A 16,355-nucleotide genomic window follows, 5' to 3' on the forward strand; every position below is an offset into this window, starting at 1 on the left:
GTAATAACAAAATAGTGTAACCGTGCTATAAGGTACTCAGCTTTTTAACCTTTCCCCCCCAGAGTACCTAAATTTCTCATCCTAAACTTTAATTAAAATAAGAAATCCCTTCATTTCAGTTGGGCTTTTTTTTCCCCCCTGACAGTTCATTGTGAAGGATTCAGTGGAAGAAAATATGCTGAAAATTCAGAACAAGAAGAGGAAACTTGCAGCAGGAGCCTTTGCTACTAAAAAGCCTTCAGCAAGTGAAGCAAAACAAACCAAAATTAATGAAATTAAGGCTCTAATTGATTTATAGCTTGAAACTGTGGTATTTTATGTAAATAACTTTTAATATTTTAGTTAATATTGCTCTTCAAGTTACATGTGTTATGCTTTTAGTTTCGCTGTCTTTATGGTCAGAACATAAATGCCTCAAATTAATTAGACCAATTTGCTCCTAAATGTTAATGTAGAAATGCACAAACTTGATTTGCACTCCTGAAGTCCTTCCAGCATTAATTTCTTCAAAAAGTTGCTCATTATGTACAATGCTTAAGACTATATTAAAAATCCCTCAAAATAGAAGTGCATATTCATGCATTCTACCTTGCAAGAACTTTCTTTTTAGAGGTGAGAAGATAACAAAAGGTACAAAATGTGTTGTCCTTCAGACAAAACCCTTAAGAAATTAATTTAGCTTTATGTTTTGATCTCAATGTTACTGATAAGGAAACAGATCATCTGGATTGTTTGGTGTTTTTTTTTTCCAGAATAGGTGGTCAGTGATCACTTCATAAGGAATTGTTACTTTTGCAGACAATGTTCAAAGATGGTATTCAATCCAAAGTCTTAAAATATTTTTTTACTGTTTCTGAATAATACACAGGTGCAGCAGGGAGTTCCTCTGTTGATGATTTCCTGTGAGCTAGTAAAAATGAAGTACTTAAATTTGTAAAACACTTTCTTTTAATATTTTGCTTCCTTTAAACAGAATCCCATTGAGTTTTTCTAAAAGTAAAGGTTTTGTGATTTGGATAAAATGCTAGAATCATAGGCTTGTATTGATAACATGCTTTCCAATACTTTCTGTACACACTTTGAACAGTATGACTGTGCTACGTGCAAAGTAGAATATGAGCCACTTGTCACTCTGTCCCTTGCAAAATAACTGAAACAAACCAAATTATTTTAATAGCTGCCAGCTTTCTAACAGTCATCTTGCACTGCTAAGTGCTTTTCCAGTCCATGTGTGTTGTAATGGAATGATGATCTGAATGCAATTCTATGATTCTATGATTTATAGAGTAACAATTTGGTAAACTACTTGTATTCATATACAGCAAAGTAATAAACAGCACTGAGGAATCTCAGTTCAATACTAGGTGAATATTCTTGTCTGTTGCTTCTATCTCTTTCCCTTTGGTCCTGGTGTCTTCTGTTATGTATTTTCTTAATACTATGCTGCCTTCCCTGTTACACTCAAAACAGGAGGCAGAAATTACTATGTTTAGGTCCTGTTTAGATTCTATGTTTAGATTCAGGAAGTGCATTTGGCACCAAAGAAATGGAATCTGATTTGATTCTAATGCCTCTCATCGTTTCTTATGTCTTAAAATATCAGCCAGCTGATTATAAAATGAATTGCAATCACAGGACTAAGAAATAAAGGGAGAATGTCTGATATCTGGAGAAACAGTGAGCCAAGGGAAGGAGTGAGAAAGGAATTCAAAATAGGTAATCTCTCAAGCTGATGCAGCTCTTGGGGAGCCAGCATCTTAGCTATGGAGAAAGTCTGTTAGGAATTAAAGAGACATGAATGATAGAAGAAAGTGTGAACCCCAGTAACTGGTTGTCACTGGAAAGTTGACAAAAGAATAAGGAAACAGAGCTACACCTGATTGAAGTGTTGGGCTTTTGTTTTGGGGTGGGTTTGGGGTTTTTTAGGTTGGTTTTTTTTTTTTTTCCCCTCACAGACTTTATGTAAATTAAATTTCCTATGGGTTTTTGTGGTTCAGGTTCTGAAATATGCTGGAGAAATAATTCCTGATTACGCATGAGAGATTTGGCTGTGAGTGTCATTCTTTCTATTTTCCAAGTTAAAATTCCATGAGGAATAGACCCATTTGAAGGGCTAGCCAAGCTACATCATTACTTGTGTTAAAATACGCTGACATTGTGCAGGGTGGCTGAGTTATGATTATGAAAACAATTACTAGTATCATTTTTCCTCCCTAGATGATGATTTCCATGTTCCAAAGCCAAAAAAACACTTACTGGAGTTAGTGCTAAGCTGTATGGCTAGTTAAGGTCTCTCCCAAAAAAGCCATTAATGTATCCAAGGGAACAGTTAAAGGTCAAAGTACTGTCTCATTTGATGGAGCTGTTCAGTTTACGGGTTGTTAAAAACCATGGCGGTGTGGCTGTTTTCCATGATCTGTAAGTAGTCTTTGGCTATTGGTATGTTCTAGAAATGAGCTTTGGAATTACAAACTTAACATTTTTAATTCCAAAGACTGAGTTAATAGTCTATCATTCTGAGTTTTATTTACCCCCTGCATAAAATACAGATGTAAATGAAAGCAGTATGCTTCTATACTAAGAGCAAGAAATGCTTCTAATTGCTCAAATGCTTCTAAACTAAGAGTTGCTCTGAGTTGTCACCATCTAAGGAACACCTTAGATTATATGCTTTTTAAAGGCAAGTGCAGTTCCAATACTTAAATTGCAATCTAAGCAGGGCTATAACTCTTTTGAATAATGTCTTCAGTATAGTGCTTTAATAAAGTTACTGCTTTGAGTAACTACAGTTTACAGCAGAAAATTGATGTATCAGGTGATACTACTCCAAGGGATAAAAAGGGATCTCAACTTTTCTGCAAGTGCTGCCTGCAGTAGTTACAAAGGAAATAGTGGCAGATAATGACATAAAGGTCATTTTATTGAAAATAAGCTGCATAGAGTTTGGTATAGATGTCGTACCTTTTGATTTCCTGAGTCTGTGGGTAAACACTTGATCATAGTATGAGTCACAGAGGCTAGGACAGAATGGTTTTATAGGTTTTCTTCTTTACCAACTATATTTGTTAACCCCAAACATGCAGGTGTTTCATCTTATTCAGCATCTCCCTTATCTTCTTCTATTAATGTAACGAAGTTTACGTACTAAACCAAATTTTCAGCCAGGTATAGTCTCACGCTTTTACACTTCTGGATCTCTCCAATTAAGCTTAAAAAGAAGTAATGTGTCTATTCTCTACTACGAATGCAGACAAGGGGAGCAAAAGTAAGACTGTTTTGCTGTCTTCAAAGAGTATTTTACCATTTTCCATAGAGTATTTTGTGAGCATGCAGAACTCCAGTATTTGTACTTGTTGGATAAAGTCTACTTTTGTCACTACAGATTGTAACCAGTAATCCCTCCTGCTTTCACACAACTTCAAACTTACTGTTAAAAAACCACAACACAGCAAAAGAAAAACCCACACAGGAAAAGGTTAGTTACAACTGGGAGTTCAGATGCTATGTACTTTTAAATGGCTACAAGCTACTTTGGTTTGGGCCTCATCTTTAGTGTTTTTGCTAAATGGTGATCAAGGAATTTTAGAGCAATTAAGTAGTAAAAATAAGTTAAAACAAACTAACTCTCATACCCAGATTGTCTTCTGCTTTACCAGCAAATGGTGAGAACTTGTTGACTGCTTATTTTATCTCTAGGCTGAAAGTTTAGCACCCTCACTAGCTTCCTGCCAAAACCCTCCTTTATCAGGGAATAATGAAATAATATTTCTTACTGTTTCTGGACTAGTACACAGTATAGCTGTCAAAGACAACACTAAGTAATTTGGTTCTTTTTAGACTTTTGGCTACAAGATGGAGCTGAAACTTAGTACAGATAACAGCTAATATCCATCTGCCTTCAGCATGCTGTTGTTATTGTGGTATTTGTACTGCTTTTCCATGTGTCTGAGAATACGTGTAACCTGAGTGTGGCAAAAAAGCACACTCTGCCCACATGGAAAGAGTAGTTTTCCCTATCAGAGTAGGTACAGTTACTTGAGCAGCTGCTTAGTCCTTCTTTTCCAAAGTAGCATCATCATTGTGTTTAGCAACAAGTTCACAGCGTACAGGGCTTATGTTAGGTATTATGTTTCTTTAGTCACTGAAAGAAAGATTCCCTTTCCCCAAGCTCCATGATGCTTATGTGAGTGGCCTCAGCAGGTGCTTCCTCCACTGCCCTGTCCTAGACTTAGGGCAAGCTAATAAAGGGATTGGCCCTAAACAGCACCCTTGCAAGTGACTGTATTCTGTAAATAAGTAGAGCTAAAAGCTGGATGTTTGCTAATGCTAACTAGAGTAGCCTTAGCAAAGCTCAATGGTTATACCTTGGACTGCTTCAGAGCTCCCTTTTTTTTTTTTTTTTTCAATTGCTCAAGAGTTTAGGGAAGCCAGAAATGCATGACAACTTTTTATTTTTGTATCAAGTGCAACATTGCAAGTAACAGATAAAACTCGGTTTACTAGTCCCGTAGTGTACAGAACTGAAAAATGCATTCTGCCATGCTGTAGGCACTGTGCGTAAGAACCTGGTCAAAACTTCAGTGCAATTGTGACTGGAAGAGCAAAGCAGTGCTATTACTGTTACATCTGTATGTATCCCAGTGTCATTAATACATTTTTGGTAAAGCAGAATGGCTACCACTCTAGTGTATGAGCAACCCCATGAATAAGATTTTACATCTAAAACAGCAAGCAAAGGAACCAATGCTAACCACCTTAATGAGGTGAGGTAACAAACCCAGTTTTAAGGAATACGTTGAGCCAATTGATCACAACAGAAGAAAATTTAAGCTGAAAATACCTGGTTTTATCTAGTAGGGAGAATTGGAAATTGGGCAGTAATAGGTGGCCCAAGGAATTCTGCTTCCTAGCTTTTGCTCATTCTTCATCTGTAGCACTGCAGAGGCCTTCAGCCAAGAAGTTTTTCATCAAGCTACTAGCAAGTGTACTGACCACCATCTACACCTTTCTAGCTGTTAGTTCTGGAACAAGTCCTTGCATCACCACTGTCTGAGACAGGCATTTCTACTGAAGGTAGGTATCGAGTTTCTTCTTAATGTTGTCAAAGGAATCCACTCCCAAATAGTCAGCTTGGCCTTGTTCCCATCGTTCCTTGCGTTCTTCTGAAGATACGGTTGGTAGTGCTGGTGATGATGCTGATATTGATATGTGGGACATTGCCTCTGAAACCTCTGCCTAAAAGGAAAGGCAGAGTAAAAATACAGAAATACTTTGCATAGCTATAGTTAGCAACAAGGCATAGAATGGGACAACGAAGTAGATGTTCTCATGCGCAGCAGCAAGCATTACCAATGAGAAGGGATTGTGCAGCTTTCCTAGCAAAATAACAAAGCAGAGTTACAGAAGTTAGCAGGGACAGGGAGGAGGGGAAAAAAAAAGAAAAGTTTAAGTTCTTCATACCTCTCTACAGAAGCCACAAGAGAAAGCCAGAGTATAGACCAAGCCCGATAGCTGCAAATAGTTTGTTAGAAAGATGTAAGATTAACAAGAGAAAGCACATCTTAAGAGATAAGTAACTTCGGTATTAGAAAGGTTGAGAACTTAAACTGGCCCATGTACTAAGCTAAGACTATAAAGTCTGCACTCAGATGTAAGCTACTAAACTCTGTGAGTGAGAACTAGAGTTAGAAGTGTTACTTTGGCTTTGGTAAGTATTGGGATTCATCACTGCCAGTCTACAGGAGTACTCATTCTGTAGTTACCCTACGCTTACCTAGATCTGTTTCACCATGCAAGATCTCTATGTACTTACTGCATGATGAACTGGGGTTCTTCTGCTCAAGAACCTTATTAGCTGCAGCACAGTAGGAGTTACAACCCTTCTCTGTACGTATTAAAGAAGTTACTACAGTTCAACTTCTGCTGCACGATTAGCTGCTTAGATAGTTTGGTTTAGGCAAGCAGACAGCTACATTCAAGACCACTAGAGCATGCTTCTCTGCTGTAGTAGTAGTTTTTTCCAAGCTTAAAAAGAACAAAACAAAAAACCCTGCGTCCCACAAACTATACCACACCCATGCTTTGAGCTGGACAGAAGGAAGGGTAATCAGTGGAATGGTAAAGACTTAGTTTCTACAAGAATATTAAGGCACGTACCATGTTTACACCTGTAATACTTTCTTTAACAATTCCATGCTGTTCTAGTAATGGTAAAACATTAGCTGTATAGGTGTCCCACCACATGTCGAGGAATTCTGGGTGAACTATTTTAGGGTCATCCATGTTGCCTTTTATGCTTTTTGTTCTGGAGTCATATGTGTAATTCCATGGTTTTGTGCTTCCCAGGAAATGCACCACTTTAGTATTTGCACCAAACCTGTTGGACAGAAAAAGTTAGAACCCACAATTTGTGGAGGTGTCTAGAAAACAAAAGTTTTGACTGGCAGTCATGAATTTTTTTTAACCTGCAGTTTCTCTAGGTGTCCAGAAAACAGAAATATGAATATATTTAGGACGCTAAACACTAAATGATCAAACTGCCAATGCCTACTGGGACTGAAAGCATTGCTATACAACAGAAAAAGTGCAAACGGAGTTCTACATTACACTAGCCAGAATACAGCCAAAACCTAATGGTCTGGGCTATGTAAGTACTTACAGCCAACTCAAGTCTTTAGGTAGAGTGGTGTCCATAGCTCAGGAGAGAGCAGTCTCAAGCAGCCGTTGCAATCGGAACTGGTTTTAAAAGTGAAAAAGATTCTACTCCAAAGTCAGTGATCCAGACAGTTAGGCATTACAAGCATTATGTAGAGAAGGGTCAGTGTTAGAGTTACCCTTTCGGTTTATAGCCCTGTAGAAAAGGATTGTTGGAAGGCACTGCTGTGGGAAGGCTGCCCCCCTGCAAAATAATAGTTCTGTATAACCTAGGCATTTCAGAGGACTTCTCATCTTGGTGCAGCAGGGTCACCAACCCCTATTTTCTAAATAACCTAAGTTTAGACATGGGTGGGGTGTCTGGTCGTTGTTTATTTCATTTATTTATTTTTAACGTTATTTTAACACCATTTTCAATATGGACTTTAAGTATTGTCCCAAATGTTACCAGTACGTTCATTTGTATTAAGCATGTAGATGAGTTGTACCCCTTTTGCAGTAAAGAACTTAACGCTAAAAGAGACAGCATCCACGCTACTCTGCTGTGGTTCCACAACTAGAGTTCAGCTTCAGTCAGTTTGGTAAACAAGCAATACCAGTCTCTCCAGTAACAGCAGCTGTCTTACCTGGTTCTTCACTTAGTAGAATTTCTTCTCAACATATGATTATAATGATAGTGATGCCAAACTAGTTTGTCTAACATTATTAAGCACACCTTGATTGTTTTGACCAGGACTCCAATGTTTAAGGAGTTTTACATATGGATACCATGCAGGTGTGTTTCAAAAATTTTAGAATATTTGAAACAAGGCAATCCGCATTTGGGTGGGGGTTTTTGTACTACTGTAAGCTCCTTGACTGTGTTTCAATATTCATGCTCAGTGTTTTGAACGCAACTGATGTTACTGCAGAAGGAAAACCTATGCATGTGAAACAAGGTCCAGTATTTGCAATAACTGGAAGTAAAAAATTTTCTGTCATCAAGAGGCCAGTTCCTGGGCTTTAACTTTCAACTCCATGTGTCATGATTTGACATAAAGAGAACTTTAGTTTTATTCACTGTCACAGCACTACTTAACAGCCTGAGTTTTCTTCATCTTAGGCTGCTGCTGTTCTGAGGAAACTTGTCCTTGTTTAAAAAATCAAGTCTATTTAAGCTAGAGAATGCCTAAGTGTTATGTTACACTTTCTGCAAATGGAGAAGTGTATTCTTAGTATTCTGTCCACTTAAGACATGTACAGCAGTTGACAGATGCCAAGCTTCTACGATGTTTTCAGTATCTGCTTTCTAGATACTTTCTAGATCTGCAGTACTTTCTTTTGACATTTAAGCTCAACTGTTAGGGAGCTTTATGTCCACACTGGCCTCAGTAACTAATCCGTCTTTCCCTATCTCCCAGAAAAGTCCTTCATCAATGTTTTGAAGTTAGAGAGCATTTGTCATGAATTGGCATTTTCCTTTGGAAAAAGGATTACTGGGACTGCTGTGAAATCTAGTCTCGCTGTACAAAGCTGCGAAAAACTTAGCTATTGATGTCAGTAGGTTTAAATTTCACTTTATTCCAACTGCTGATTACCAGGCATGTAGCTGCTGATCTAACCAGGGGAAGTTGTTCCACCTATCGAGCAGGGCATTCTGCTTCAAAAGTAGAATGGTGGAAGTGCAGCCCTTTTAACATCTGCTGATTTCAGTTAGGTAATTGATTCAATCAGTTAAATGTAATTTTTGTCAGGAACCCACAGATAAAATTAGTCTTTTGTGGCCAACAAGGTAATTTGTAAATTTAACAACCAGCCAGCCATGGAAAAAAGACATATTTTACAATCAATGTTAGCTTATCAAGTGCTGTCCAACTACTTAGTCATTCTCAGGCTTGCATATATTTCTTTAAATAAGTGTTCCACTTTTAGCATGACAGGATCTCAAATGGTATTCTGGTCATAAGACATAGTTTGATCTTGAGCCAGCAGCAGTCCTGCTTATGCTAGCTGCTGCTTCAGACACTAGTAACCTGATGTCATTCAGAGATCAGATTGTTTTTACGCAATCGGTACTTTCCTTCCCCCCTCCTCTCCCTTTGGAAGCTCTTAATGAATATGAGTTTGTGTAACATTTCAGCTTCTCTGCTTCCTCCTGTGTTTATTGTAACACTTTGAGTGACCCTGCCACTGAGTAGTGTTTACTTGCATGCCAAATCTCACACTGCTAGCTCGTGAGGATACGGTTGTTTTCCTTACACAGGAAGCTTGCGACAGTATGATGGTTGGCTGTAGACTTTGTTCCATCTTGCTATTACTTAAGGAACTGAAATCTAGAAAGACTGGTGTGAGAGAATTATAGCTTTAGACAAGTCTTTGTTCACCATATTTATTTGAATTATACAGGTTGATTAGATGAACTGTAACTACTGGTTGTTACTAAGTAATCAGAGGGCAAGTTATCTAGGTGGGAACCAATACCACCAGTGATATACTGAAGTTCAGCTAAAGCTAAGAGCTACTGTCTTTGGTTAGAGATGTAATGGACAGTAGTCCATACCGGAGTAGTGGTTCTTCCTTTTGCAAGTGACCTGTCAAATGTGCTTGTTCTAAATCAACTTTGGTGTTACCACCAGGGATGAGTGGTTTAAGCTACAGATACAGCTTTCTCTCTGCATGAATCATTAAATGATTAATTTAACTAGTATTAATTCAACTTTTTTTTTTTAAAAACAAGAAACAGTTATACCTTCTTTTAGTGACAATAATGGTTTCCCTTTAGAAAAGCTGTGTAAGTTAACAACATGCCTGTTCGTTCTGTTACCAGAAAATTAGTTTATATCAGCTCTGAAAGTCATCTTAGAATTTTGAACTTACGCTTTAAATGCTGGAAGGTAGGAATATACAGAAGTGCTGCTCAAATTATAAATAAATGGTAGATGTTTGCTCATGTCTGTTGTTGCCCAGCTGCTGAAAAAGGTGTTTAATAACCCCTGATCTGCACCTGAAAGAAAAAGCATTAATAGGCTACAAACATCAGATAGTTGTTTTAGGATCTTTTTCAATCACTTCACTAATTGGTTGATAATGCAGTTGTCATGTCCAGTAGCAGTTTGGCACAGAGCACTAGAGTTCTATTTATGAACCACCCTGTAAACCTTGCAGCCTTTGAAAATCCAAAAAATACAGAGAATGAGAGAGTACGTGTGGGGTTGCTTTTGCTACAAGGTAGCTACTCACAAAGCCTACCATTCAGGTTCTTCTACAGCTTAAGTTCAAGCTGTAGAAGGCAGCAAAAACCGGGACTTGACAAGTGAGTACTCTTCAACTTCAGGAAAGCTGTGGCTCGGAAGATCAAGTACCAACAATTAGTTTTATTACTTTTGCTTACAGATGCATGATCAACACCAGAGTTAGGGTATCAGTGGCCTGTTAGACCTGCAGCCCTGGATGTGATCAGGTTCCTGCACTGTGATCTGATCAGGAAAGCACATTCAGTCTTGGTGACTACTCTAATAAAACTTCATCAAATCCCTTACTGAGCTAGGAATGCCCATTGCCGGTTATTTAAAAGCTGCTGACTAACCCCTAAGTGAGGGTAACAATCTGAGTTACAGCCAGAGCTGCTCTCTTGGGAGGTGTCACCTCTTAGTTTGCAAGCAGAGGTTGTAACGAGTTTAAATGAGTCTGAAGTGGTTTGGTATGTCAGTAATGGAGTAGCTAAACAAACCAGCCTCTGGCCCAAAGCAGACTAGTTTGTAAGAGTCTACTGAGAAGTAAAAACTACTTCTATTCATATCCATTTATTCTTTATTGCAGTGAATATAGTTAGTCTTTAAGTGCTAATAGTTCCTCTTATGAAAGGGATTGAAGGGAGTCCCTCAACATTAATTTGCTGTCTTCTCTCCACCTGCAACTGTATTCACAAGTAGCATTGATAAGGAGTAGGTAAATAGATAGCCTAGTTAGAAAAGAGGCAGTATTTTATTTTAATCTTTAGTCTTCTGAAGCATTCAATCTCTGACTCAGTTTTTCTTATTGACCTGTTATTAGATTTAGGGCAGTACTAAGGCTTACACCCTCACTGATGTTTGAGCAGAATTTGCTTTTTGCTTTAGACACTGGGCATAAACTTAGATGTACGGACAGTCCACTGACAAATATAAATTTGAAGTATCCTGTTACAGCTGTCAGCGCACACGCAGATTGAAGAGGTAGAAATTGCCTAGAGATCCAGTCCAGTAACTTCAAGCCTCTCACTCCATAAAGGGAGGAAAGCACTTTTGAAGAAGTTGTACCCATCACAAGAGAACAAGAGTCGAAGAAACCAGGCAAGTCCCCAGGTCTTTACTCAGTGAAGTTTCATTGTAACTTCTAACTTAATGCTGTGTTAAGAATGTGTATGGGAACAGTAAGATCATCTAAGAGAGGGAAGTCTAGGATGGCCTCTCAGAATGGACAGCTCGTAACTGAAAGCACAGCAACTTTCTCCCACTCAGATTGTTTTACATACTTGGCTTTTTTTTCAGATGGCACGCGTTTGTGCCAAAGCAGCCACTGAAAGCAGCATTTAGCTGTCCTAGTTCCGACTTCAACAGTAGTCCTGTTGTATAAACTGGACCTTAGACATAAGGCAAAACAATCAGGCAGTAGTTACGTTAGTGACGTATATACAGATACAGTTTTGCTGCATTATATCTTTAGATGTAAAAGCAACCGTTTTCAATCCCATACTAAAGAGCCAGAGGATTGTTGAAGCAATACGAATGTTCTTAAGGTATCAGTACTACTAGATTTCTTTTAAAACAAAACTTTTCTCCCTCTCCACTACTTTTAGATGGCATCTAGAATTACTGCATGACATATTCCTCATTATCTAGAAAGGTGAAGTTCAGATAAAGTAGTTGTCTCTGTAAGTAGCCATTGCTCTACCATTTCTGGACAACAGCATTACATAAGAGGCATCCCTCTGCTGTTATAAAGATTAAATACTCTGGAAAGTCTTGGATTCCCTTGTTACTGCTACTGCAGATGGGGTACTTAGAGCCTGACTTCAGTTATGCATAGCTTGGTACCTTGTTGAGTTTGCATCCCAGTGTTCCTCATAAAAAGTTTCCTAGGAACTTTTATTACTGTCTAGATCAAATTCACTTTAAATCCACTTTCTCCTGACAGTTCATAAGCTCAGCAGCAGCTTATGCAGACAATATAAGTCCCCATGGTCTCATTACTCAGATCAGTCCTACCATTTATAAAAACCTGAATAAATTTTAAAGCTGAAGTACAAATGAGTTCTAGAAATTTGGTACCTAAACCATTAAGCGACCACTTTTGCTATTAAGAGCTGCAACAATTGCTTCATGTTTAGGACATTGAGGAAGTTTCACCATTGTGTGGCTTTAGCTTTCAAGTCAGAAGGTATATTGTGGACACAGTTCTATTCTTTTAAAGGACAGGGGCCTTAGACCTAGAAGATGGGTCTGCTAGGAGTCAGCACAAAGCTCAGAGGAGACAATCACCAAGTCTCAGATATTTCTGGAGCTACTTAGTGGTCAGTTTGCAAAAGAAAAAAAAAACTATGTTTTTTTTGGGGTGGGTTTTTTTTTTTAAATGCAACAATTCAGTACTGTGCTATAGCTTTTAACTGTAGCTGTTAATCAATTTACACCCAACATTTAAGAATTCTGCTAGAGCTACCAACTGCTGCCTTGGCACTAGTGAGGTACAGACAGTCCCTTCATTACACCGCAGTACTTATTTTCACTGGAGTTTATTCATATGGTAGCATTAAGCATCTTATTGCAACTAATGTTTTTTAGGAGGCCACACACAGGAGTCCACACAGTAACGGGGATTATTCTGCAGACTGGGAGTGACATCTGGAAAATTTACTTTTTACAAAGTACTGAAAGGTAAGTCAACAGGCTGGCTAATTTCTTTCTAGTAAGAGCTCCCTTTTATGGTCTTATTTATGTAGTTATTTGTAGCTTTTTCAGTTAGAATTTGTTTTGTACCACAGTAGTTACATAACTAATTTTAGCAACAAGAGACAGCGATAGTCATTCAGAAGCCTTTACTTTTAGCAGTCTTCAAGCACCATGTGCATTTACTGCAATGGTAGTAGATTTAGGAAACATACAGGACAGCGGAATTTGGCTTCTCAAGCTTAAGTCTGTTTCAGTGGCTGATCCCAAGTGACCTGTAGTGGGAAGCAGCCAGGGCTACACGCACTTGATATTGGGAAAGAGATGGTCACCACCCTATAATGACAGGAAGCTGTCACACAGCATGTGAAGAGAGAGTTCCATCTTCAAATGTTTCTCTGAAGCAGGACTCAAGTTGGTCAGTACTATTTTTTCCACAGCAACTAGAGTTAGCATAGAACATTCAAGCTCTGAGTGTTAGGAATGCATGAAACATAGTACTGCAGTTTCAGTTGCTAATACACACACTGTGCTTGCTTAAGATTTCTTGGTACATGATTCTACATTGCTAATACTTACACCTGCTAGTTTGGAGGCCAAACTTAGGGGGTTTTTTTGTTTCATGAAGTCTGAAAAAAGTAGTTTTACTACATATTGTAATGATGCCTCTGTTGCAAGAGGGATATACTTTTTTGTAGTTAACACATTGAGTTCAGAGTTTATCATACAGAATCCCCATGACACACATGTAGTTACTGAGCCATCCCAACCACTATTACCATTTTGGTCTAACATATTGAAATACAAATTAAAACATACCATCAAAGCTGCCATTCTCTGTGGCAAACTGTAACAGCTGATTGTATGTTTCAATAGAAGGTCGGTAAACAAAAACTCCAGAATTAAAACAGTCAGGCCAGCCTGGATCTGGTGCTGCAGAAAGCTCTTCTCTCTCAAAAAGCTCATCAATATTTGACAAAACCTAGTCATAAAAGGGTAAAAAAGAAAAGATTTCTGTTTTTAGCTTAGGAATTGGGGTATTGCGTTTTAATGGATTTTGACATCCACATTAATACATAAAAGAAAGTTCTCATATCAATGTTCTTGTCTTATGGAAGATGACACTTTATGGAGTTGGACTTGGACACCACCAACTACGTTACAATTAATTTATATGAGAAAGGCACATACGTTTTTAGAGTTACTAGTCCAAGTAGCAAGAAGACATCTATTACCCCTCCCTTAAAAAAAACCAGCCAAACACCACCAACCCCTACAAAAAACCCAAACAACAAAAACAGCCTGCAGAAAAAAATCCCAGCAACCCCCATACCAGGTCATGAAGAGGTACTGTGAGACACAACCACTTACCATTGTGTCTGCATCCATGAAAACGCATTTTGAAAACTGTGTCAGTTCCCAGCAGTGAAGCTTTGTTAGTGTGACACCCAGCTCAGGCCTTTTCATTAACGCCAAGTGTGCCGAGTCCCCACTATCCAAGACATTCACCAATACGACTTCATCAAAAACTGTTTCCAGCACTCTCCTGGGGAAAGAGTCAATTGCCAAGATTTAGCTCTATTGTTATTCCTGCACCAGACCACGTGACAGGTTCCATAAAGTGGAATAACAGGGAATCTGGCAGCATTTCTTAAGTCATCAGTAAGAGCTGACTGCATGTGTTGGAAATTACAGCTGTCTGTCTCAAGGTTTCTAGGTTATAACAGGCACATTTTAGGGAACAAAGATGTTTGGGGTGTTTTCTTCCACAAACAGGACTTTAGTTGGTGTTGCTACCAAGTCCAGTAGGTCATGGCTATGTAGTACAAACTTTCCACACATTTTTATTTCGCCCAGACTTTTGGCAAGTTAACAGTCTACTTTAACAGCTTCCCATTTCTTAATTGCCTGCTCAGAGTAGCTTGAGCAGGACAATAGCTGAATCCTAAACAGCTGAAAAAGAAGTTTATGCAATAGTTATGACAACACTGTTCTGGATCTGTGACTGTTAGGGACATCTGACTAGACCCAGTTGCTAAAACTTTCCTTGCGCCATAAAGTTTCAAAGGCTGACTTAATCATGGCTGTGGGCACAACAGTGTTTTGACCTAGTATCATGTTCACCTAAGGGTAACACCTAAACTTTCAGGCAGTGTGGTGAAATTCTGTGGCAGATATCTGGCCTTTGCATTGGATGGTAAAGCATTACTATTAGTTCAAGAGAGGTTAAGGAGTTCACGATGCTTAAAATATGAAACACTGTAGAACAGTGAGGCTTTACAGATGCATCTTGAATGCTCAGCAATTATCACTACAGTTTGAGCCACAGAGCTTGTGGGTGAGTTTTAGAACTGCCTTACAAGTCTGTCTTTATACCAACAGCTTGGTATGGACAGTGGCTTCTGAACTTAAGGCATACCTTGTTAGTGGCTACAGTGAGAAATCCAAGTTCCAGTTACACCATGAGGTAGGTAAGGTATTCCTGGCCTAAGGGCATAGCAGTAGCTGGCTTGCACTACACATAAGCACATTTATGATTCATCTTAGCCCACTCACCTAATAGGCTAGAATGGATGTTCCTATATGTAACATCTTTATATTGATAAAGCCGTTGAGCTGCCAAGAGACTCCAAGGAGAGTCACTCCATTTATTATTGAGCCACTTCTCTAGTGTCTCTATAAATTGAGAGGTTTTTTCAGAAGAGCTTCCCCACATAGAGAATCTTGACCTATCATCTGTAGTTCATGTAGCTATTAAGTTAATTGGTTTTTTTTACCCTCCTCTTACATGTGGAAAGAGCACCCAGTCTGCTCCATACTGAGTCTATTCTAGAGAGGCTGTAGGAAGCAGTTGCCTGTTAATTTCATTTGTTGTAGGTGGTGACTTCCTTAGATGCCTTTGTTGATCTGCTGATTTGAAGTACTTGGTGCTACTTTAGGTCTACTCATTTTCTTCTCTCATGATAAAATTTGAAGTGTCTGCTAGATTTTGAAAGAGCTTATGTCACATTATCTCAATCTGGAATACAAATAAATACCAATCCCATAGTCCCACCTCCACATGCACACACACAGCACTAATGAACACATAGGCAGTATCAAATTGTTGGACTGTTTTAAGCAGGACTATGAAAGAGCAAAGACCCACTTGAAATATCAGTATCAAGTCACAGTTTAATTCTCTAACTACAGAGTATTTGTTAACTTATCATATGGAAGAAACAAAAAAAGTTTCATGTTTGAAGAACTTAGCAGAATTCAACTTACACCATCTGGAATTCTGTAAGCTTCGTTTACAGAGTTTTGGATGGTTACTATTAAATGAATTGAACTTTTGTTTTTCAACCTTCATATCAGCAGGAACTACAGCAGTTTGAGGTATATAAATGACCTTACCTCATAGGATCTGAGACCTGAGGAGTTATGAGCGCAGTCAGCTTCCTTGTTGTTCTGTACTGTTGCAAGGATGAGCCAAGTACCAGTGCTCCTTTCACATAGGAGTCATTTGTGGCTAGAGTCACAAAAGACTGGTCTGGAAGAAATGAACTTGGTCAAGTTAACACAATCCACTACTTTATTCTGAGAGATACACTAGAAACCTAGTATTGTAATCATGCTGTGAGACCTCCAAGATGTGCTGTATAACTCTGCATATTGAGCCTACTTACATGGCTGAAAGAAGCAGATTATACTCACCTAGGTATATTTGCCAGTAATAACATGGCAAAATGCAGTAAAGAAACAATCAAAACCAAGACTGTTGCAAGAAAACAAAAGTTCCAGTTTGCCCACATGTTA

At 38.6% G+C, this 16,355-nt stretch overlaps 2 protein-coding genes across 9 annotated transcripts in view; one reads left to right on the forward strand and one right to left on the reverse strand.

Moving 5' to 3' along the window:
• Positions 1-1,369, forward strand: part of HLTF (helicase-like transcription factor) — a 34,955-nt gene extending 33,586 nt beyond the window's left edge. For all 7 annotated transcript variants that reach the window (XM_014945804.1, XM_014945805.1, XM_014945803.1 and 4 more), the window contains one exon: positions 146-1,369. In XM_014945804.1, the coding sequence (XP_014801290.1) occupies positions 146-298 (153 nt within the window). In that variant the 3' untranslated portion in view covers positions 299-1,369. The remainder of the gene's footprint in view (positions 1-145) is intronic.
• Positions 1,370-4,361: 2,992 nt separating this feature from the next.
• On the reverse strand, positions 4,362-16,086 carry GYG1 (glycogenin 1). 2 transcript variants are annotated; one of them, XM_014945810.1, is made up of 7 exons: positions 15,954-16,086; positions 13,929-14,103; positions 13,377-13,539; positions 9,511-9,637; positions 6,157-6,376; positions 5,461-5,511; positions 4,362-5,235 (listed from the first exon to the last, which is right to left on the reverse strand). In XM_014945810.1, exons 1-7 carry the CDS (start codon positions 15,956-15,958, stop codon positions 5,065-5,067), a joined length of 912 nt encoding a protein of 303 aa, XP_014801296.1. In that variant the 5' UTR covers positions 15,959-16,086; the 3' UTR covers positions 4,362-5,064. The 2 variants fall into 2 exon arrangements, with proteins under 2 accessions (XP_014801296.1, XP_014801297.1); XM_014945811.1 differs by lacking the exon at positions 5,461-5,511 and having other exon boundaries at positions 4,435-5,235.
• Positions 16,087-16,355: the final 269 nt, after the last annotated feature.

Source organism: Calidris pugnax, unplaced genomic scaffold (genome assembly GCF_001431845.1).
Source record: "Calidris pugnax isolate Ruff unplaced genomic scaffold, ASM143184v1 scaffold111, whole genome shotgun sequence".
NCBI lineage: Eukaryota > Metazoa > Chordata > Aves > Charadriiformes > Scolopacidae > Calidris > Calidris pugnax.

Coding starts and splice junctions, on each gene's coding strand:
- GYG1 (XM_014945810.1), bottom strand. Junction 13,540..13,928: donor TCATGGATGCAGACACAATG/GTAAGTGGTTGT, acceptor TTTTATGACTAG/GTTTTGTCAAATATTGATGA. Junction 6,377..9,510: donor TACCTTCCAGCATTTAAAGC/GTAAGTTCAAAA, acceptor TCTGTCCAACAG/GTTTGGTGCAAATACTAAAG.